The following is a 24153-nucleotide window of genomic DNA, read 5'->3' as shown; positions in this document are numbered from 1 at the left end:
CTCGCGCCCGGGCGACCCCGTACCTGAGGGGGTCTCGCGCCTGAGGCGAACCCGCCCCTGAGGCGACCCCGTACCTGAGGGGAGCCCGCCCCTGAGGCGAGCCTGAGGGCGGTCGTCGGCGGGAAGGCGCTGAGGCGAGTGAGGGAGCCCGCGACGCCGCTCTCGGCGGCGGCCCCCTCTGCCCCCCTGCTCACGGCGCTGTTTCCCCACCCTCACAGCGAACCGTGCGGCCGCCGGGTCCTCGCCCAACGCTACCGAGCCGCAGCGGCACGGGGAGCGGGAGGCCGGGAGCCGYGAGGGCGAGCCCGTGCCGGGTCCCGACTACGAGGAGGATGAAGAGGAGTACGAGGAGGCGCCGCCCGTCCACCAGTACATCGTGGACGACTTGATCCGAGGTGAGTCGGCGGCGCTGGGGCTGTGATCTCGCAACTTGCGAGAGAGCGCCRGCTTATGCCTTTTCTGTCTTCTAAACGCTGCTATGCTTAGCTCGTGGAGTATGGGGCAAAAACGTGCTTGTGCTTGAAGCTGCTGCTTTAGAAATAGCTGTCGCGGTGGAAACTTATCGTGAGTGTGCCAGGGTGTGTGGAAGCTGCAGGTTAGTTGGTAGCTTGCTGTCTATAGCTTTATCCTCCTGACAAACCTGACAGGAGGGCTGTGCTCAGGTGTCGACCACCCTACTTAGTGTAGAAGCATCAGTGGCATTTATAGGCACTGTTTGGCCCTGAAGGTTTGTTTTACTCAAGTTGTCTGTCTTGCTCCAAGAATTTTCTGGTATTTTCTGATGGCTTATTTGGGTTGGAGTCAACTGGAATTTCTTGGGAAAGCAGGCACTTAAACCCCTTAAGTGGCTGCAGGAAAATTTGTTGAGCGTCTTTCGGGCAATGCTTCACTGTCAATAGCTGTTGTGTGTATTTATTGTAATTTGCCTATTTGCTGAGCTGCAAGATTTGAGCAGTCTACCTGACTGTGGGAATGGGAGTACTTTGTTGGTTTTGGGTTAAGTGCAGTTGCAATACAAGCCAGGTATCTACAAGTGATTTGAACCTCAGTAGGTGTGAGTAGGCTGATCCTGTTGCCTCCAGCATGGATCTGACTACTGATTTTCCTGCAGAAACRCCCTGAGATTTGAATGTGACTAAAGGACCTCTTAAATGAAGTGGCATCACACTCTGTGTGGTCACTTGAGGGGATTTGTGTACTGAAGGTCTTTGTGAAGATCTCCAGGAGAAATGTGCCTGTTGGTGCTACCGAGCAGTTCAGCCTGTAAAGCTACTGGTTTGGTGGCTGAAGTATTGCCTTAACTGCACAGAAACCAAACTTGTTACTGAAGGTGGTTGGTCTGTAGACCAGCTTTTCTGCTTGGCACAAGGTTTATCTGTGGCTAAACCTTGAAGCTGTTATGATTCAGCTGGGGATGGCTTTCCTGGCCRTGCAGCCTGCAGACGGGGACACTGAGATCAAGCTGACAAGCTGAGCCTGGGAGAGGGAGGAAGGGAAGCAGCCTCAATTATGAAAGCGCAAACCTAAAGATCAAGTCAGACGGGACAGAACAGGGGCCTTTGACTGTCAGGAGTGAGCTCACACTTCCAGGCACAGGAAACCTTGCTGCAGGAACTGTGCACCTGGTTTACATATTAATATAGTTTATACCATTTCCATCAGACTTCTGGTTGCTGAAGGCATTTTTGCTTTTAAGTAACTTCAAGCCAGGCTTGTTGCTCTAGAAGTTAAAATGATCAGCTGTCTAGACAACAGTGAACTACACCTTGTTTCTTTGTATGGGCTCTCAGCACCAGAAATACAGGGTTAGGAAGTAGTTAGATCCAGTTGTGCCTATTGTGGTGATTGACTGTGTGCATAGTGCTCTGGGTAAAATATTAATTATCTAGAACTTATTTTCATTAGGTCTGCAGAGCACAAGAGCGAAATYGAAGCTTGTRAATAGCTCYGCTGYCTCTTAAGGCCTGTTTAAATCTCCYGGGTAACTGKTACTCCTGAGCAGCAGTGTTGCAMTGAGGGCTGGTGCGGCAGCTAACAGTGCAGGGGACAGGTTCTTCCAAAAAATATTCTTTTGCCAAGTTAGTGCGAACCAACACTATAGAACTTTGCTGCATGGGGGGCAGCTCTGGAGTTTCTGACGCTTGGTCAGTGGCTGGTTTGTTCTCCTCAGCGAAAGGAACATGATTGCCCTTGCCTAAATCCAAGGGCTACTAAGTCATCAGGGTTTTAAACCGCACTCTTCTGGAGGTTTGTCTTAATTGAGATAATGAGGGGGAGCAGTAAGCGGCAGAATAAATAGCCTGACTCTCACGGACTGTTGCCTTCACTCCGCCCCTGCGCTCAGCATCTCTCACAAAGCAGGGGAACTGGAAAGGAACTCTCTCCTGCTGAAGACAGCACGGCCAGTTGTTTAGGTCAAACAAGTATGCTAACCGGGATAGCAAGCTGCTTTGCCTCGGCAAGTGCCCAGGACTATCTAGTGAGTTACAATGCCTTTCATCACTGATGCAAATGGGGAGTTTAGGGCCACGAAGCTATTAGCCTTGTATCTGAGTCTGTATAAAACTAGAGGATGGCTTGGCTCRGCATGAATTCCCTGTTCTTTACAGGCCTTTGCTTGAAGCTGTGCTGGTACTCTCAAGTGTCTTATGCTGTGAAGTGCTGCAACGTGTGTCTCTGCTGCTCTTCATCTCTGGTGGCTCTTGGCTYATCTGCTCCTGCTGCCTCTCCTCTGCATGGCACAGGACTTAAGGGTAGCAGAGTTGTACTTTAATGAGTTGCTGAGCTTGCTGCSTTTGTGCTGGATGTGAGATACCCAGCAGCATTCTCATTTGCATCCTGTGCTTCCTGGTCACAGACCTTCCTGCAGTGATGGTCCTTCTTGCTCTCACCGCATTCTTTAATTCAATTTTCTCAGAATTGTGCTTTGTAGCACTTTTGTACCAAGTCGTGTCCTTTTTTCAGTTGAACCTGTGGTTAAACCCAAGCCATCAAAAAGGGGGGGAGAGAAGAATGCTGGCAAATCAAGAAGGAAGAAAAACAAAGGGAAAAATAAGAAGAAAGGGACTCCCTGTGAAATGGAATACAAAAATTTTTGCATCCATGGAGAATGCATATACCGAGAACATCACCAGATGGTGACCTGCAAGTAAGTTACTTGTACCTTGTGAGTTAGGTGTGATTGCCATGAGCCAGTGGCATATAAGGGCTCGGAGGAAAAATCRGTGTTGACTTGGCACAGATCCATCTCCTGCCATATTTTGACTGAGAGATTTCTGCCATGTAAATTAAGTGATGATGGAATCTGAGATGCATAACAAGCCACTGAACTCATCAGTTGGTCATAAACCAAAAGAATGAAAAGGCGTGTCTTTCTGGAACATCACACCCAAACTAATCTCAACTTGTTGAAATGCTGACAAACCTTGTGCTAGAGCAGTGACTGCATTTCATGAACACGCTCTGAAGTGAGCATCTTGAGATTCATGGGAAACTCGGAAGATGTCTAAGTCAGGCCTGAATTTGTGTGGGTGTCCTTGGCTCCAGACAGCACAAGAGCTGATAAGAACTTGTGTTAATATTTACTTGCAGGTGTCATCAGGATTWTTTTGGTGAGCGCTGTGGTGAACAGTTCATGAAGACTCAAAGGAAGAATGATGTGGCAGACTACTCCAAGACTGTGTTGGTTGTGGTAGCTGTCCTGCTCTCAAGTGTCAGCTTCATTACTGTACTTATCATTGTGATAGTGCAGTAAGTATTGTCCTCTTTGGTGTCTATCTTCCTTAAGTGTGAATGGGGGYTGTGCCCAATAACCCCAGAATGTGCATGGCTCATCTGAATGACCTTTGTGAAAAGCATCCACAAAGGATAAGCTCTTATTCCAGCTTGGATGTGTCTAGAGGGTAGAAGCAAGGTCTGTGACCCTAATATTTTAAACCAAGAGCTTTTTTTGCTCTTGCTGTAACCAGGATAGTTAGAGTTCTGTAGAACATCAGCAGGAAGCCCAGGAGGAGCATTAATGCTTACGCAGCAGTGCCTTCCCTAATCCTTGTGGAGAGGCCTGCAAGCAGCAATGTGMCAGCCTCATGCATGGCTATTATCCAGCAGCTGGATACACAGGTGGAGGGTAGGAAATGGTACTCTGACAGTCCATTTATTAATGGATGTTACTGGGCTTAAATACTTACACTTGGAGGGGAAATAAATGAGCAGACATGCTTGTGGTCCCAAATTCTGCTTGCTGTTAATATGGAGGGAACACTATTTCAGCTGAACCAGGTCATCAGCATCTGGAGTCCTGTTAATACATTGAAAGAGCTTTTCTGGGTATGTGTTTCAGATCATATAACAAACTGAATACTGGACTAGTCCTCCAGTTCTGCCACTGCTGCTCCAGCACTGTAGGGCTTGCAATCTTGTAGAGACTCAAGGTTCAGTCTAATTTTAGATCTTGATGAAGCACATCAGCTGAATTGGGTACGTGCTGTACCCTTTCCTGCAATTCAGGAAACAAGGTGCGCGTTTGTCACTTCACTGTTGCTTCATATTTAACTCTAAACTTGAAGAATGCTGGGATGAACACTTGTTCTCTGAACACTGCCCCATTCCTTGCTGTTAGGAGAGACAACCAGTTCTTTAGTCCTCTAAGAGCAAATGATTATTGGTAGTTTCTGAAGTACATTTGCTTCATGTTCTGAACCCTCACAAGCCGGTAGCATGCTAATACGTACCCTCATCCAGAGAAACTGTTTGGAATAGTCATTTGAAAACTGGATAAACTGGGGGGGAAATCAGTGTTTTCCTTATTATGTATTCAAGGGACAGGGACTAGGCTTGAAGTGCTCTGCTGTTGAGAGGAGGAAGACAGTGTAGTCTCTGTAGCTATGAGCTGAAGCTGCTAGGAAATCTGTCACCCAGAAAATCTCCTGGTGCTTTGCTCAGTCCCAGCAATAAACTCTCTCCATCTTGCTCTGTAAAGTAGCTTAAGTCAAGCCCTTTCTCTGTGAGGCACAAGTGTCRCCATCTAGTTCGGGGGTTCTTTGATTTTATCAGCAGATACTRCTTGATGCTGATTGCTTAAAACTGTCTTGCTTGAAAGTCCCTGGTGCCAAGGAGTTGCTTGAGGATTCTAAGAACAGGAGTCTAAAGCTACAGAGGATGTGGAGRCTGGTGACAACAGGATGTAAGCTAGGTTCAAAATTATCTCTAACATGCCATGATTCCACAGGGTTAGGAAAAAGTGTCCTCAGTATGAAGAGAAAGAAGAAAGGAAAAAACTCCGACAAGAAAACAGAAATGGCCACGTTGGTGTTTAAATGGGGAGAAAGCAGGTATGAACACTGACTTCAAACACCTTTTGGTCCTTCCAGGCTGTATGGGAATTGCATGCTTGCTTTGCAAAGCTACTGTTTGCATTTAACGCTCCAAGTGCCTTGAAACACATAGGTTACATGTGAGCAGCTGGCTTGGCTTTCTGGTTTCTCAAAACCACCAGARTTGTACAAGTTGTCCAACAGCTCTGTTAAATTTCTGGCTGTCTCTAAGACCAAGTGAGGATGGGAAGCTGTACTGAGATAAGTGGTACTAAGAAGAAGGAGTCCTGAATATCTGGGCAGAGGCAGGTTTAGTGCAGGAAACACTGGTAGACTTCAGTCATGTAAGATGGTGCCACAGCATCACCRCCTCTTAGAAGAAAAGTACTGAGTGTTTTCATGTCTTTCCTGCAAGGACAGTTTCAGGAAGTTTCTGGTGCTTACAAGCTGGAGACCAAGATGAAGCTGCCAGTTCTGTGAGCACTACAGRGAGATAGCCTCAGTCAAGTTTCATGCTGTCATAGCAACTGAGGCCCAAAGCTTTTTGGCCTATGTGGCTTGCTTCTAGGAGTGATCTAGTGGATTTTACTGAGTGTGCAAGTTGGTCTCTTCTGAGGCCAGGTGTACCTAACAGCGGAGTCGAGGACCCTTACTGAATAGGAGTTACACTACAAGCTGAGGAGAAAACCAKGAAAGATAGTCCTGAAAACTTCTGGCAGAACTGTGAAGGTTTGCTGTGCTACGTATCAGCTATAGACATTTTTCAGCTTTGTGACAGTTGGAGGGTTTTGCTCAAAGCTTACTTGAAGCTGAAGAATATTTGGCAGCATGTTCTCAGGTGTGTACACAGTCTTAACTTACCTGCCTTGCACATAGGTTTGCCATGGTGCTAGCACAGGGTGCTTGTGTCTMGGATGGTGATTAATGTGCCTGGTCTGCCCCTTACAGAGCAATTCTGAAGTGGCCATTGCCAAGCTGCAGGGTAGCTCTGGCTACCTGTCACATCCACCTGGACATTGTGGCCTGGAGCTGTTGCCACTAAGCCCTGATTCATCAAGACAGAGGCTGCTTCAAGGAGATGTCAACAGGCCACTTGTTGCTGAATCACTTGCTGGGGAGACCAGTTATCACTGCATCTTGGCACAACAATGTGGAAGGAGCTGGCTCTGAGGGGACAGGACCTGCTGTCAAGACCTGCTAGAGACAGCTGCTGCTGAGCCTTCTGTATCTGTGCTGGACCTCCAGTCTCTGCGGTTGTGTGGATGGACTTTGTTCTCTTGGCAAGTCTCCTTTGGCAGCCCTAGCTCTAAAGGGGAGAGCCTCTTGCCGCTTTTGGGAATGGATGGAGGGGACAAAATTCCCTTTTCTCTACCAAAGTGAAAAAGGGAGGAAGTTGGGATGGCTTCTTTACCTAGACCTCAGTGGAAGAAAAACCTAATTCTGTTGTCACTGTGTTCCCTGTCCATATTGACGTCCAAGAGCTTCATCTTTAGGTGTGACTTGCAGGGCATTGGTGACAGTTCGTTGTCAGCCTCACCTGGGTTCTGTTACTGTGTGTGTAATCCCTCTGAGTTCTGTAGGMCTCGTGGTGTGAGTGGAGTACCCAYTTGCAAGTGTGCTRGCCCAAGTTAAAATTAGTCTCCTCAGGATGCTGAGACAGTAGATGCAAGACCGGAAGCTTTGTGTCTGAAGGAAAAGATCCACCCACAAACCAACTGATAAGCCTGAACCCATCTGTTCTAAACACAAAACTACTTCTGTTCAACAGATACTTGTTGCTGCTTTAAGCAGTGCTTAAATATAAAGCGCTTCACATCAGATCACATCGGTTGAACTTGGCCAAGAACCTGTTCCTTTGATGAATTAAATTCAGGCACTGATGCTTTGCAAGCAGTGRTCTCTTGTGCTGTACTTTCAGGTGTGAAGAACTCATCTTACCTCAATCTTTTCTGACCCAAGTGTCCTTGGTTTCTTAACTGTCCATGCAGTCTTTGAGCACAGAGTATTATTTGAGTTCYGTTTCTTCTTGGAAGAGTGATTATGTTCTGTATAAACAGAGCAGAATTCTTCTGGTAGCAGAGAGAAACAGCATTAATTGTCAARTTGTATCTGTAAATGTGTAAATATTTATTACTGTATTTAATATTTAATGTTTCCATAACAGACTTATTTATTTTATAATTAAACTTTTTACATAACCTAATCATGGTAAGGTTTTTTTTTTTGCTCTCAGGAGTACCTGTGAACACTTGAARTTAGACCTTGTTTTTTCCTCAAAGCAGGAATTTCAACACTTGGGAGCACAAAGTACTGCTGTGAAGATCTGCAGCCCTGTATCAAGTGTGGGCTTGGTGCTCTTRCAAGAGTGCAAGCTGTTGGTAAACAAAATGTACAAATGCAAGTACCTGTTTGGGTAGGAAATCCATTTCATTCAGCTACAAGAGAGCTTCTAGTCACTGAACTAGGGAGAGGCTAATTGAGCCATCTCAGTGGAAGTGARATTTCAAACTGAAGTTTGAGCAAATATGTAGCTCTGTGCACTTGAGTCAAGAGYTGGAATATTGAATGGGGAAGGCCTTTCATCTCTGTGCAGTCAGAGAGAATTTGGACAGCAGCTTGAAATCTGCTCTTAAATGMGGAAAAGCAGCGTAGCCTCAGCCCTATTACTTCCTGAGGAGAAAAGCAGCCTTGGCCTCCACTGTTTGCTTGGAATTCCTTTTTTTCATTGGAAGTCATTGGTCCAACTGTGTGCTAATGTTCCCTCGAAGCACTTGTAGCAGTGAGCTGGGTCTAAGTTCAGAGTTGCCTGAAAAAAAATGAGTATCACGGAGGTGAGTTTGGCTTTATAGCCACACTTAAAAAGAAGGGGATGAAAAACTTTGTGGCCCTTTTTTTGTAAGCATCTTCAAGATGTGTTGATGGCTGGGGCTTACCTCAAAGCAGAGCTGAGGAAAAAACCCAGCAATCTGTTTCAATTAGGATCCAGGTTGTGTATCCAGTGTAGGACTGGAGTGCCTGCAGTTGCTGAGATGTCTTGGCCTCCTGAGTTGGCCGAGGAGTTCCCAGGCTCTGAGAGCAGCCTGTTTGGTGTGTAGCTGAGGTACAGGTAAAAGGTGTTGCAACATCCCTTGGAAAGATTGCAAGACTTCATTCCAGGGAACTTGCTTCCTTACCAAAGTAAACAGCACTTCTCCAAGTGGCTTTTCCACAGCCATTTGCTATTAAAGCTCTGGCAACAGAAGCTGTTTCTGTCGGTCCTGCCAAGATTTTTTTGCTTTGGAGTAAACAAGCTTGATCTCAGTGGTAACRAAGCCATGGCCTAGTGAGACTGGGGATGGATTGTAACTCCCTTTTAAAAGTGTTAGACTCTTTTCCAGAAATGTTTCCTGTCTAGTCTGTATTGGGGGAAGTACAAGGTTTTCTACTTGTTAGGGTAAACCAACACTAGCGTAGGAAACTGAGCTATTCTCCCTCTTCCCTCCCCAGTATCTGAGCCTGACAGGAGTGAACCTACCAGTGTAAGTTGTTGACTCCATGTTTTGTGTATTTTTAATACTCTGATTACTGAGTGGACTGGAAGGTATTTTCCAAAAATAAGCCATTAGGAGCTGGAGAGGCAACAGTGGAGGGCAGACTTCATAGAAGACTTGTTCTTCTCTAAGGATTTGGATTACAGCCAGGTTTTGTGAAAGGCGCAGCCAGCAGCGCTACTGTGGAGAAGACTTGTGCTTTGCTCTTGGTCAGTCACATCCAGCACTGCTGTAGCTCTTGCTAGCACAGCTTTGCTGTATCTAARACATGGTGCTGTCTCATGCAGGGCAGGGAACTGCCTGTGTTTGCCATGGTGGCTTGTTGAGCACTTGGAACTGTTTTCTGTGTTGGAGAAATTTTGTTCAGGGAATTGAGGGCAAATCTCCCTGTCCAYGAAGGGGATAGGTAATTATAAATTCAGATCTGTTATATATAAAAATGYAAAAATTCCTTTCATGATAATTTAATCAATTACAAGTTCTAGCAAACAGTAATGTGTTTTTTCTATTTGAGCCATGGCCCTGGCTAATAACAGCCTGCTCCCAGCTTCCAAATAGAAGCAGCATGATGCATGAGCACAATCTAGACCTATGGTGTCCAGTGGGTTGRTTACTTAAAAGAACCCACAACAGATGGGTGGAACTGTGTGTCTCATAGTCTCTTGCTGTGCAAGGATGCTGTGCTTGTGTGACAAGCAAATCTGATTTGCTGCAAGGCAAAGACAGAGGTAATTTTTATTGTTGATCCTGCACAGCCAGGTCTGGTCTTCATCTGGCTTTTGACCTTCTCCCCTTACCGTGGAATTACCTTGGTTTCACTGAGCATGCCTGGGTTTCTGGTCCCACATCTTATTAATAAGTTATGCCTCCAGATTTTTCTTGACCTTCCATTGACAATGTTACTTGGAGAAGAGAGCATCTATGTCCTTGTCACTTGTAGCTGCTTCAGCTGAGACCTGAGGGAGGAGCTTCATGTTCTTGCACAGTTTTCTGTGCACAGGGCTGATTTGGCAAGGTATTTTTGATATCCAGTTCAGTATCCAGTGATAATGGGAGGTTCACGTCTTATTGCACAACTCCTTCCTCTTTCCCGAGTGTTTTGTTCTCCATGATTATTGTAGAAAGAGCCATGGCTCATCCCTGTGTTATCTACTGTGCATCTACTGGAGCTTTTGAGTGTTTTGTGGTTGTCTGTGACTGGGAAGCTTCCTGCCTGGCTCTGGACTTGGCTTCCCTCCTCCTGCTCACCTCCCAGTGTGCCCCTTTTCCATCAGAGCAGTAGCAGATGTWACTCTGAATTTACAAGTTTTCCATGGTAAATCCAGAAGCACCCAGACATCTATAAAGGTGTTTGCACTGTCGGTAACCCCAGATACATGTGCRGTGGTTTGTTTCACTCGCATTTGAGTTGTCTGATTTCCAGTAACTGGTATAAAGGTTTGAGTCCTTAAAAATCTTGGGGTGTTTTTTATAGCAATGTGCTTACCTAGCCTCTTAGCGCTACAGATACTTCAGTGAACACCCTAAGCAAGCATGTCTGAAAGCAAGGCTGGGAGCTGAGACAGATGCTTGCCTGTCTTTGGAGAGGGTTTCTTGGTGCACTAATGGTATGTCCCACTTCAGAGAACAATCCTGTGCTCACCTGCCTCTTGAGGCATTCTCTTGGATGGGAAACCATGTCCTTGGTCTTGGAGGGCTCCGTGTCCTTGGTGACTGCCGAATGCAGTGAGTGAGCATGCTCAAAGAGCAAGGCCTTCTTGTTGCTGTCACTTCTGGACACTGTTCACATGAGTTGGATCAGTGACTATCAGAGACAGTCCTTAACAATCAAACCTAGCTTCCTTCTCATTTTGTGAATAAAGATGTACATACCTATCGTTCCTCTAGTGGTTACACCTTTCTTGAGCCAGTAATCCTCATTTGCTGCAGGTCTGGCTTTGTCTGTGACTCCAGAGTCGCTGGGCTGAGACAGCTATGCCTGTGAGTGTCAGAGGGAAACAGCTGTTGTTTGCTTTCTGTCGGCCCAAAGCCAAGGGAGCAGCATTTGTGCCTTCTTCAACCAAGRAAGATCACTGAGGTAGCACATTCTAAATCCAAAGTAGAGAAATGCCTTTAAAATGTGTTTTGCTACTAAGGATAGTAGTGCTGTTTGCTTAGAAGGAACAAGTTTTCATTTATAGGCTTTTTGTGTCAGAAAGATACCTCTTTTTGCAYATGGTTCAGAAAAATGGCCAATTCTCAGCTCAGATTTTTTTGACCGAAGTAATGTAGTCTGTTCTCTATGTAACTCAGGATAAAAAGCAAAGCTAAATAGTCTGGGAGTCTCGTCTCATCCAGCGTTTTCAATATGTCTTAACCTAGGTATTATATCCTCATTCCAACACCATGCACCCTAAGTTAGATAACACCATCATTACTTYGAACTGCCTTTGGGTTCCTATCCTTTGATGCTTTGTTCCAGACCATGGAAAATAGTTTGGTTYTGATTTTCCTTACACAGCTGCAATGAATTTGTATTTGGGCATCAGTCTGCAGTCAGAGGCTGGATTGGTTAGTGGGTGTGCTGGATACCTGCTACTCTTCCAGAGGATTAGAAAGTGTTGCCGATGTGGTTACATTCTTTTTGCTTAGGAAAGGAAATCTTTTGAGCACTGCAGATAGCCAGTTTAAAAAAAAAATAGTTTTAGAAGTTTAAAGTGAGGAATATATTTTTAAATGTTTTTATTAGAGTGTCGACAGCTCCTACCAGTGCATAGCATCTCAGCAAAATCTCAGACTGACCAATGTTTCATCAGTCTCCCTTCCTCTCCTTGCATTCCTGCTGGATTGGTAACGTGAATTGTTGGTGAGTGAACAAGGGCTGAGCCTGGTAGCTCTCCCAGGTTTTATCTACAAGACTCCCCTTCTCCTGCATTGTTTGCCCTCACATTTCTAAATAGTGTGATTTATGTTCAGAAATTATTTAAAATACACACAGCAARTGCAGGTAAAGAGCTTCAAATGAAACTTCCAAGTGCAAGTTGGGCAGGTACAGTTACTGTGGTTCCCACTGATACCTGTCTGCATTGCTTTCAGACCGTATGCAGCTCCTTGCAGTTAAAAGGCACTTGTCTGTCTTATGCCTGGGGATGATTACTGTTGGGGATGAAAGGCAGACACCTCCTGGGTGGAGCAGAGTGGAGCAAAACCAAACCAGGACTTAGGGCAACAAATGTTCTGTCAGCTCTCAGCCCCCCTCATTTATGATGAAAGCTTTTCAAATGCATGCACCATAGTGATGTGTGTTAATACTCTGAGATGGCCTAGGCAAGCATTATTGCATGTTGCCTGAAAAGGCAGTGGCAGGTGGCGTTGCAGCTGGAAGGAGTGAGGTGGAAGGATAGGATCGAGCAAAATGGRCCAGGATAAGGACAGAATTTGAACCAATAATTCTCTCTTACCACAGTCATAGCAAGGATACTAAGGCATGTTAGGGCATATTAAGGAATGACTCCTGTGCTTCTAGGTGCATATCATAGTGCCAGCACATACCAGTTCTAGGGCCTTTCATAGGTTCAGCGGGGAGCACCTCTTCCCTTTCTGCACTGGGGGAGAGACTTGAGGGAAAACTGATGCAGTGRTACATGCTGTGATGGGGATAAAACCAGAAACCTTCACAGGCCTTTGGGAAGCTTGTGTTAGCAGCAGTAAGAAGAAAAGGATCCCCTCAGCATAGCTGCATTCTTACTTTTCTTAGTCACACTTACAATCTTATAAGGTTATGAGACATCACATGGAAAAGATTCATTGCTGTTAGCTATGTAGCCATGCCTTTAAAAGATAAAATTAAGAAAACATGAGGTCCACAGACAAAAATGCTCATCTGTTTTTCAAACCTCTAATTAGGTGCACCGAGGCTGCTGTTGTAGGTGCAAGCTTGGTGACAGTACCTGCAAAATAACAGCCAGTAGAATTTTGTGTTTGGGGAGGTCTTTGTGCAAAAGTGAGGGGTTATCTGCTTATAGTGGAAGATATGCAATGACTGMTTTTATGCTTGTTTCTCTTTTTTTCTATTTAAAAAAAAAAGGAAGATTAACATTAGCACTTCTCCTCTGTTCTATGTCCATCCCAGCAATGCAGACCGGAATTGAACTGGTTTTTCTGTGGGCTGACACAATTTAAATAAGAAATCACTTACTGCAATGCAAATAAGCAAGCACTGCAAGACTCAACAATGTGTGTCTGTTAGCGAAACTGTCACAGGAAAAGTTGTACAATGATGGTGGGATGCTTGGTCATCATCAGTCCTGTCTCACCTAGTCCTAGGAACATCAGCCAGAGTTTTATCATGCATTTAATGGGARCTTAAGGAAAACAGCATGTTCAGAGGATCCCAGATTTTTGCTGAGGTCTGAAAAAWTCTGCTTTTAGACACTATGAAAGCACTTAATTCTTTTTGTTGAGATTATCTTGGCTTGTGCTAGACCTTTCATTCAGAAGACATCCATAAGTAACTGAGGCCTTGTCAGTGCTTTGAGAATATAGTGGGAATGCGTGGCTTSAATTTGCATCCTTCTCTCTGCTAAAACCCTGTTTCTGGTTCTGASTGTACTTAAACAAGGTTCACTGTTAGGCTGTTTGATCATGAGGATGTGTTTTGGTCCATGCTCTGGTGCAGAGCCTGTCACATTAAGCTGTTACACACTGAATCCTGAGTGGGAGTAGGGTGAGTGTTGCCACTGAAATAACTCTGCTTTTCCGTCTCACACCAGTGCTGCACAATAGTCTCTGAATGAATCCCATTCATACATCCCAAGTGATTGCACTATGGCTCAACACCATGATTCAATATCCATGGTCTTGCTGGTGCTGAGGAGATGCTTCACAGAATGGTAAACTCACAGCAAAACAAGGCAACTTGTGTTTTCTCCGGGGGAACCAATTAATAACAACACTATCTTCATCAAGTGTTCTCACCTTTAACGAAGGCCAAAAGCCTTTTGTCCCCTCGCTCAAATTTCATCACAGCCACCGCTGGGCTCAGCGTGCAAGCCAGTCTGGAGGGAGCTCTGTGGAAAGCAGCCAGCTGCTCTGCCAGGAGATTGGATCCAGTTGCATCAGCATGGGAGCAGGAATGCTCCCAGAGCTGGCAGGACCTGTCCTGGCTGGTTTTCCAAAGCTCCTCCCACAAAAGCTCCTGCAAGGATGTCCACTTACCTCCCCAAAACCTGGGTGATCCAGCGATCCTGAAAGTAGAGCAGCTGTAACCTGGCAAAAGCAGAGAAGGGATTAACCCTTCTTTGGGCTCCAAAGTTTGGGACAGAGTAAAGTATTAAGTGGAACAGCACAAAAGTGCTATCAAGCCACACTGTCTTAACTGTAGGACTATCACAGGCTAACAGCTATCAAAACAAGGATGAACCAGGCCCTTGTTTAGTGGAAGATGARATCAATTGGTCTGTGCTGATTAGTAGCTGATGCTGCAGATAATTTTATGGAAAGCACTCCAGCCTTTCAGAAGGGCTGTCTCAGACCAACTGCTTTGTGCAGTGTGCAGGCTTATCAGCACGTGTGACTACTTTACTGTGAACTTTTCTATCATGGTGCTTCAGGGAGGAAACAGTTGTAGCTTTTGGTTTTGGTTTTTTTTTTTTTTGTTTGTTTTTTGTTTTTTTTTAATATGGACAGTGTGTCTGTGTGAAGCTTTGTGGGGTTTTTTTACTTGTACCTGTGCATCAGGTCTGAGTATCTACAGTTGTACAGCACTGTGAAGCACTCCCTTCAGGGGCCTGTCCCTGGAGATGCCTAATTACACAAAGGACTGGCTTTGGGCATGAAGGTATGGCCTGGGAACCTAAAGTTTCACATACTTCTTTGGAGCAAGGAAATTAATGGCCCCTAGGATTAGTAGGGATGGAGGGGATGGAGTTCAGAGTACGACCTAAATGTTACTATAAAGACTATGGAAACCAGYAAGACTTAGCTTTATTTCCTGTCCTAATTTTGAGTCAGCACCTTGATTTGGGAGGTGTGTCTGGCAACTGTAGCGTGGCTTAAGCTGGYACCCAGAGACCATGAGTGAGAAGTCATCTTTATCATCAGCAGGCGAGTTTCCATCTCTCATCCAGGCAGCACGGGGGCAGGATATGGGCTGACATTCCAGCCCAGCTGATCCTGTGGGCTCTGAAGGAAGTAGGACAGGCAGCAGACAAACCCTCAGGCCTGTTTATGAAGTATTCCTATGCAGTAGCTCCCAAAGTGAAGTGTAGGGAGACTCACAGTTACCAGGGGAGAGGGGAGCAGGAAGCAGGGCTTGGAGGGAGGCTGTTAACTAATGCCACGACCTATGCAAAAAGAGCCTCACAATTTCTTCTTCACCTCCCTACCTTGTTAATGACTACTGGAAAAGCTTTTTCCAATGCAAAGCATCTGGGATGACTTTGTAGCACAGAGAACAGTGATTAAACAGATGGTATCACCCACGAGCGTGGCTGAGCGTGGCTTGTACATGTTTTGGGGAGAAACACAATCTGCCACACAAGACAGTGTTTTGCATTGGGCTGCTGTGCCCACACACCTTGTGCATGACCTGGCGTGGTGTGTCTGCCTGGCCTCCCAGAGTGACTGCAGCACAGGAGCCTGCCTGATGGGACTGGGGCCACCGAGCACTGGGGTGTTGGACAGGAAAGAGCCACTGCAGGTGTCTGGGGGGTTTTTCTGTGCTGCTCTGCCAGGTGGGGTTCACCGTGCTTGGACTGGATCCTCCTGGTAGTTCCTGKTCTTTTTTGCTGTGTCTCTCTGTGGGCTCTGTGTGAATAGCTGTTTCCCCCAATACATGTGCCCTTCTAAGCTGTGTGTTTCCTCAGGAACTCCAACCCTCTGCTTTCTTTCCTTAAGAAGCTGAGATTGGTGGTACTTCACACCTTTAATCATCCTTTTCTCAGCACCCCTGTCAGATCTATGAAATGTACTGTATCTTCTCAGAAAATCAGCCCAGCTGAGTGGGAAGTTCACCTCTGGCACAGCCAAAGACCTGACAGTTGCAGGATATCCYGTATCTGTTCGCACATTTCTGTGCAAATGCTGTGATTCATTCGTGGCCATTGAGAGTCCTGTTAGTGTAACAGCACCGCTCTGGTATCCTGGCCCAGCTGCAGTAGGATGATGATGCCTTTCCAGAACCTCCTACTGTCTCCTTCACGATAATGCTTTCTAAACTATTCCTGGCTTTTCATCCAAAGTGGTGTGCTCTTGGCTATTGGGGTGAGGGGAAGTTTGGCAGGAGGTTCCAAAAAGGTMCAGGCAGGTCTTGTAGTGTCTGAGGTGTTACTTCTCCCTGTGGAGCCTTTCTTGAAGAGATTGAGCAACCAAGACCTCACCACACTGCAACAGGAGCACTATGTGACCTTTCAAAGCTGTAGGAAACCAGCAACAAGGCAATGACCATTGCTTCATGCTTCCGTCAGCCCACATTGCTCCTCTGGTGCTCATGGAATTTAGAACTTCYAGTGCATAAACCAGCATTAGTCTGCCCTCTCTAAGCAATATMAGGCTGATCAACTATTGAGCCTTAAAGGTTTTTCCAACAGAATCAGAAAATACTAGGAGTAGAGGAGTTAGTCTGGAGATTTCATCCCACTCTGCACAGGCTCCCAGAATAGTTTCTATCCTCCTTTGGCTAGGCAGGAGCCAAATTCTCCATTAGTGACAAGCCTTCAACACAGAACTGTTTGTTCTCCACCTCCCAGCTGATGAGGKGTGAGCTGCAGTGTAAAAAGGGGGCACTGAGCCAGGCTTGGAAAGCCAACCTCCCTGTGCATATTGTCTTCCTGATGCAATCCCACACCTMCTTCCTAGTGCTGGTGTAACCAAAGCTCACTGCTGAGTCTGAGCCATATCACTTAGAAAGTCCCAGCTGTCAGGGTTTAGCCCCCAGAARAGAAAGCCCAGGTGAGAGTCTCAGTGAAATCTGGCCWGTCTCAGARGTGTCTCCTGCAGTYCTRTAGGATTTTTGGTGAGTCACTGGAAAAYGGGATGTAAAGAGAATTKGTTCTGTGAAATGCTGTGCAKTCATCTSTTCCTAGCCTCCCACTGTGGGTTTGTTTTTTTCTGTACTGCCAGGACAATGTGTAGAGGCCTTGCAACTGGTTCTCACCCATCCACTATTTCAGGATCTAGGTGTATCTACTTAGYAGCAAAAATTTATATAGGTTAATTCCCACACTCCCAGTGAATGAATCATTAAAGGAACAAAGAAAGGTGCCTCCTTTAAAGTATCACAGCCACCTGCATTATGAACGTACGCCCAGGTTTACCTGTATGTATTTAACCCCTTATCAGAGCAAGTGACAGTCAGCTCTGGCACTGGATGCACCTCTGACATGGATGGCAGGAGGAAACACATTCTTGTACTTGAAAGTGAAGTGCAAAACTCAAAATAAATCTGAAAAAAAAATCCAAACCCCCGTGTAAGATTCATTTCAGTTCAAAGCTACACCTGGCCAGAGGTATGTCCCACCCCCCACACCCTTTCCAGACATATTGAGGAGTGATACCCTGCAGAAATGCTTAGCATCTGGTGAAAATGAGCTGGGAAAGTGTCCCTCCCACTAAGAAAGCCTCTTGCTGTCAATGATATGAACACTGTAGGAGAGGAGCTGACGGTCCAAGCCAAAGGATGCAGGCAGTAGTTTCCCAGTAGAGCAAATTGTTTCCTCCCGAATGCAAGTAAGAACAGCATCCCTTTCAGCTGAGAGCTGCATTTTGGCTCGAGTTGCAAGGGGGAGGAAGGGGACGGCTCTATCTCCTGGATGTTTTTCCCACTTGGTTGGGTTGTCAGTATACAGTCTGAAAGAGGTGTGCCCCAAGGATGTGAGAGGAGATAAGCCACTGARCTGTATTAGCACATGAAAGAAAAGACGGTGGGAGCTTCCAAAGGATGGCAAAGGTTCAAAATTTGCTCACAGAAGCACATAGTTGTGGATGATTACTGCGGCACACTCCTCCAGCCGGAGGTGTGGCAACGCAGCATGAAATGAGAGCAGGGCACCAAGTGAGTAATGCCAGTGCCATTCTTAGTAAGGAATCCTATTTTTAGTACGGATTGGCTTGGAATATAAGTGGCTTTAAAATCAAAGAGTCAGTGAAAGGAGAACTCCAGTAAAGTCACTGACTGCCAAGATCAAAGTCCAACTTGGCTCTAAAGATGACCCTGAGACACACAATTGCAGACACCGAATGGTGCAGGCTCTTCCTAACAGAGCAGGTCCAGTACTCCAGTGCCATTGTCCCATTCCCCATTCTTTCAGACACTATTAGAGGCAGCATCCTGGGCTTTTCCTTTGGTCCCTGCACTCTGCAATCCAGTAAAGCACTGTGCTTCCAAGACACTCYAGCACTCAAATGAGAGCCACATAAATAAATCAGGTACTCTGTTTCTCTCAACACTGTCTCTCACAGTGACTCAGAAATGCATAGTTTGGCTGATGGTTTGTCTGTGTTTTGCAGACATGACTGTGATTTCCAAAGAACTAATGCCCTGACTCACTTGGAGGACATCTAGAAATCTTGGGCAAATAAGCAGAGACCTCCAATTTTATGTGGATATCATTTCCCAGCAGAAGGGGAAGAACAGACTATGGAAACTGGGAATCAGTGGGATCTACTGTGTCCTGCACTAGCTGCTTTGACTGTCACTTTGCTTCAGTTAACAYAGAGGTGACTTTTCCTCTTCTGGTTTTTCATAGTCTTTAAATGTAAATAACAAAAAAAAATTCTCTCCATTGTCATATTGGAGCATATCTGAGATCCAGTGCACCTTTCAGAGTGGCCTGTGTTTCGAGAGCAGCTGTTTGGGTGTTGAAGGTARATGCATCTTAGAGGTGTTTGAGTACCAGTCTGGAAAGGCTTGGAGTCTTCTTGTTTGGCTTTTCCTTTGTTGTACTACATTACAGGTACTATTTGGGTTTTCTCTCCATTTCTAATTTTGGAATGTGGCACAGAATTAGGAAGTTTAGTCAGATGTGGCAGCCACAAGGCCCATAGGGAGCAGAGGCAGTGTKCTGTGCTGCTCAGGGTTAGCAGCAGGGACCCCAGGTGACCTCCCTGCTGTCAGCACACGCTGCAGGAGATACCAAAGTTCATGGGAGAAGGTTCAGGTATGTGAAACAATGGGTGTGATCTGAAGGCTTCTCTGCTGGTTTTAGAGGTAAAGAAAAACAGTTTCATACTTGGCTTGTTTTTCTTTGATTAACAGGTAATCTCACATGGGGAGACTGCAGGGGAAATTCTGCCCTAAGATCAGCAGTGAGGGTTATTGGTAAAGTACCTGGCTGCTGGTCTGACTGTGATTACAGATGAGAGGTTTTTTATGGAGTGTTCTGCTTTTCTTTCATCTGATCTCAGTGGTTGTCTAGCAAATCTGTGAAGTTAGTCCAGGAAAAAAGAAATGTTGCCGTAAGGTCTAATTTCGGTCTTTTCAATACAAAATTATTGTATTTATTTTTTAAATGATCATTCAGTTTTTAAATTTTGTTATTTTTCATTTCTTGTAAAATGAAAAAAACATGATTCTCTTCTGAATAAAAGATGACATTTTGTTTGATCTGGATTTTTGTGTCTGGGGGTGTTTTCACTTGGATAAGGTCACTTGGATAATATCCACTGTGAGGTAAGAGTTCTCCAGGCTGCCCAGTGGGGACAGGACACAAAGCATGCGTGTGCAGGTACCTGCCTGTTCGTTCACTCTGCTCTGCACATTAATGAAGATATCTTTGTTTACAGTACGGTGACTTAGGTGCATGGCTTTGTCCTTGCTGCTTACCCACCCAAACACACCTCAAAGTACAGCACAAGTGACTATAAATAGTTTGGGATCCTTTGAGGCAAAATGCAGGTGCAGCGTAACCACATCGTTAGGTCCAAGTTTCACGGATGACAGCAGGTCCTATTGAAATCTGYAGTTGGTTTTCTAAAGCCAGGAGCACACCCTGAAGTCACTAACTGGTGTTTCCCTGCTGATCTCCACAGGGCAGAGTTGGGCCCATGCTGAAGACTTCTGAGAATGCTGCTCTGCAGTTGTGGATCTGGTCCTGTCACCTCCTGTGCACTCACTGATGTCTCACCACTGGAAGAGACAGCAAGATCTGGCAGCTCTGCTCACCTTCAGTGTAAGTGCTTAACAGATACTCATTGAGAACTAAATAGACAGTATAACTACAGCAGAGAGCAGTGCCCTTACTAACACATACTGTCAACATGTCATGAAGTTTCTGGTTCTCTGTTGGAGAGGCAGGAAAGTACAGGTAGATAGCTGCACTCATGTTCGGGTTTACCTGGGCACGTTGCACCTTACTGAGTCCTGATGTTTGTTTGTTCTTTGTTTCCCATGTGATTTTGTCTGTGTGCAAATCCCTGGAGGTTTTAAGATGTACTTCAAAAATGTGGTGAGTGAGAGGAGCAGGCCCTGCTAGAAGGGCAGAAGTTTGTCATGGGCTCTTGGTTTCAGCAGGAGACAGTGAGGAACTGCCATGAGCCTGGGTGTGGAGGAAATATGTCAAGATTGTGAGCCAGGGCTGAGTGCCACTGAAAAACAGGGAAAGCAGGAGTAGGGTTGGTAGGGTCTTGGTGAAGCCACCTGACAAGTACACCTGAGTAGAGCAATAATGAGCACTGTAAGGCCAGCCCACAGWAAAGGAGTATGGTATTGGAGAGATGGAGCCTGCAGAAATGGGCAGTTAGGAATGATACCTCTGCTGCCGGTGCAAGGCACCTCCTGTGCAACCAGAATTGGGATTTTGTGCTGGCTTAAACTTGCAAAGTGGAACAAGAAGGTGTTTTGTGCACCAGCAAGCTCCACCTGTATATGSCAGAACATTCAGTTTATGCTGGACTAACCTGAATGTGTCAGTGTTGCTGAGGTGCTGCCTGACCTTCCTCTGCTCTAAGGGTTGAACTGTCCAGCTAGGCTGTTAACAATGCTGCAGCCACKCAGCTATGAGTGGTCTGAATGTCCTGCAAGGAGATCAAAGGCTCTGTGTCAGCCCAGCTACAGGTTGAAGTAAGGCCTTGGTCCTGGTCAGGCAAAACCATTTGATGRGGCTCAGACTAATCCCAAACAAATATTTCTGGGAACATTAGCATACTGTGAGGCAGGGAAGGAGTTGTTTGACTTCCTTTTCTGCTCTCCCTCCCTTGTCTRTTTGCAGGAGAAGGTCTTACTCAGAAGAAAGGAATGAGGAAAAGTGTAAGACATGATCTCCTGATATAAATGGCAAGGCCCATCCTATAGAAAGCCTCATGCTTTTCCATCAGTGAGGTTGATAGGTCTTGGAAGAATAAGAAGAGTTAATAATTGTGGCTGGGGCTAGGCAAAGAATGAGCTGTGGAACCCCCAGCCCCTTTCCACATGCATAGGAAGAACCCAAAACTTTTATTAAGTTATTCAAAAGTGTGGTGAAGTAAGAGGCCGTTCAGAGTGTGGGTGATGGAACAGGCAGGCCCGCTGTGGAATCCTGTTTTAATGCAGGTCTGTGTACAGGAATTTGGCCTCCCTGGGACCTACCTGAGCTGTGCAGGTGCACATCGCTGAGTTACACACACCTAACATGTGGTTTTTGTTGCTGTTTTACTTCCCCAAACCCCAGTAGATTCTGCATTGGCCAAGTGCTCTGCAGTTGGCCAGGTTTTGGGTWGTTTTCTCAATCTGAAATCTGTCTGCAAGGGGGATGCATGCAGTAGCCTCTCTGTATCTCAGGATGCTTACATGCACTCTYCCCCACATGTCTGCAGACATGACTTGGCTGCCTCATAGGCTGAACCTGTCAATGGAAAGGCCCTGTGTGCCYCAAACAACCTGGACATTCTTCTGCCTTGCCATGGTTCTGCTCTTGTGCCAAGATGCTGGGCCTTGCTTGCTGAGAGAGAGCAGGGAGGTGTGTGGGGACTGGCTGGCCTCAGCCCTCCWGAACAGCCCCCAGGAGCTGTTGCTAACTCAGTGAACAAAGTCAGGAACAGTCCCTTGGTTCCTTTATCCTGTCTTTACTGAGATATTTCAGGCATGCATGATATAATGACAGTGTACTGTGGCCCAGAGGTGTGGTGGAAAATCTGGTTAAGCACGCTGGCTGAGCTGCTCTGTGGATTCTCAGCTGGGACATGCTGTAAAGCACAGCTCAGCACTGTTAACACAGGAAAGACAGGAGCTGCTCTTCTCTCACTTCAGCCTGAAGAAAACACTYTTTTCCATTTTGATTTTTTTCCATGAGCTCTTGTATCACTATATAAGTGCTTGCCTGTGTATTTGTATTTCTAGCTGTTAGGTGCTATCTCATATCTTTACCTGTGATCATCTCWTGAAGGCCCATTTATGCAGATCCACTTGTCTCCTTCAGAGGCAGCTTTTGGAGGCAAGTCACTCTCTCTCAGTTGCACTGCCTCTCTAGACTCAGACTGCTGTGTTTCACTTACCCCAASCAGACACACTCCAGTTCAAGTCAAGTCAATATTAAGCCAGGAAAARTATGAGAGTGCAGAGAGGCATTGGTAATGCACCTGGTGGGCAGCACGGATGCTGTTACTCACAGAGGCTGGAGTGAGAAACAGGAGTAGATACCCTTTGCTACCAGGTGCTGATTTCATATCCATATCCTTAGACCTGCCCTTTTTGCTCTCTTGCCCAGAAGATTGTCTCCCCCTCTGCAAACACACCTAAGTGCTGGCACAGGGGAAAATGGTCCACATCAGCTTCCCTTACTACGGGATCTTTCCTTCAATAGGCCTTAATATTTCTTCATCTTCTTGAGCACTCAGGTATCTTCCCACCTGGGCACTGGGAGATGTCCATTGCAAATGTGTTCATATCCTTTTTTCTGTCATGTCTTTACTTAAGCCATCAGAGTGAAGACGTGCCTGAGTGACAGGTAATGGAAATACAATACCTAAGCCAGCAAATGAGGCTTAGAGGAGGACACATGGCCCCACTTGCTGTAATTCTGAATGTACACAGGTTGATCTGTGTTAGGACAGCATTGTGTTATTTACAGATGGCCAGAYGCAGGAACTTTTCTGTTGAATGCTGAATTTTGTGTCACAGAATGGTTTGGGTTCCCACAGGAAGGGACCTTGAAAGCCATCCAGTTCCARCCCTCTGCCRTGGACAGGGACACTCCCTCTTGTCCTGTCACTTCACRCTCTCATCCAAAGTCTCTTTTCTTCTCTCTTGGAGCCCTCTTAGGGGCTGGAAGGAGCTGCAAAGTCTCCCTGCAGACTTAAATCCTGTATCACTAAGAGCAATATTTATTAAAATCAATAATTGAATTATTACAGCCTCAACAACATGAATTATACTTATGCATGGCATACCAGTRTCATATTTACATACAAATGAATTTACGTTGTTTGTATTGTGTTGCTATTTACTGTGAGCAGTGGTAATTACTGGGCTGGGCAGAAGCTGTGTGGGTCATTTTGAGCYTGGATTCTGGAGGAGGTGAGCCTGCACGAGTGCCTTATCTGTCTCATCATTTATCAGTCTCCTCTTAATAACTTTTGAAGGCATTAACTAATTTCATCCACATTTGACACAGGGGTAGAGGTTTTTGTGGTGGGGAGATTAAGGGACAAAGGACAGAGGTACTTGGTGAACTAGAACTCATTAATTCCACTGCTCAAATAACAGCTTGTTGGGAATTAACCTCGGGAAATGCTCTTTCACAGGGCCTAAACCCTCCTGCAATTATATGGTGATTATTACAATGTTTTACTGAAATCCTGCGAATCATTGTGTTTCAGCTTGCTGGACAGGGATGTTTGTGTTTACCTTCCAAAACATGTTTTCACTTACATATTGGTTAAATTTTGAGAAGCCAAATCAGATCAAAATTCCTGAGCTGCTTCCGAGGGGAGACACTTTATTATGAGAGTTGTGCCCAGAGGTGTTAGGGGAGGAAGATTAGGAAGGACTTCTAGTCTGGTCTTTARGATAGTGCAAATAAAAGGTTTGTTTTTATGGAGCAAGGCTTCCACTAGCTTGCAGCTCCACAAGGAGCTTCACACCACATTGCAGAGCAGTTCCTCATCTCAGGACCATGCAGCTGTCCGTGACCATTACCATGATAGCAGGCAATCAGCTCTTTAAACCTTTTCCCTTTCTGCAGCACTATCAATTCCCAAATAAATGTGCCAACAGTGTGACAGGCATGAAGTGGAAACTGAACAGAAGTAATGGCAAGTACTTGCTTTTGAATGCCAGAATCACACATTTGGAGTCATTTCATGAGGTTTTTATGTGAAGTCCAGTTAKTCCTTGTGACTGCACAAATTTCTGGTGTGTA

General features: G+C 45.7%; 1 protein-coding gene and 1 long non-coding RNA gene across 2 annotated transcripts in view; both read left to right on the top strand.

Annotated features, from left to right (window-relative positions):
* The window catches only part of AREG (amphiregulin), a 7931-nt gene extending 416 nt beyond the window's left edge, over window positions 1-7515 (top strand). Inside the window, exons 2-6 of the mRNA XM_057381817.1 lie at window positions 219-395; window positions 2965-3148; window positions 3592-3750; window positions 5228-5330; window positions 6261-7515. Of these exons, the coding sequence (XP_057237800.1) occupies window positions 219-395; window positions 2965-3148; window positions 3592-3750; window positions 5228-5315 (608 nt within the window). The 3' untranslated portion in view covers window positions 5316-5330; window positions 6261-7515. The remainder of the gene's footprint in view (window positions 1-218; window positions 396-2964; window positions 3149-3591; window positions 3751-5227; window positions 5331-6260) is intronic.
* Window positions 7516-19803: 12288 nt separating this feature from the next.
* The window catches only part of LOC130582879 (uncharacterized), a 39985-nt gene continuing 35635 nt past the window's right edge, over window positions 19804-24153 (top strand). Inside the window, exon 1 of the long non-coding RNA XR_008966359.1 lies at window positions 19804-19989. This is a non-coding gene — a long non-coding RNA (uncharacterized LOC130582879). The remainder of the gene's footprint in view (window positions 19990-24153) is intronic.

This window comes from Malurus melanocephalus, unplaced genomic scaffold (genome assembly GCF_030028575.1).
Source record: "Malurus melanocephalus ecotype Western Australia unplaced genomic scaffold, MMel_1.1 scaffold_533, whole genome shotgun sequence".
Taxonomy (NCBI): domain Eukaryota; kingdom Metazoa; phylum Chordata; class Aves; order Passeriformes; family Maluridae; genus Malurus; species Malurus melanocephalus.
This window is presented reverse-complemented; position numbering and strand designations above follow the sequence as displayed.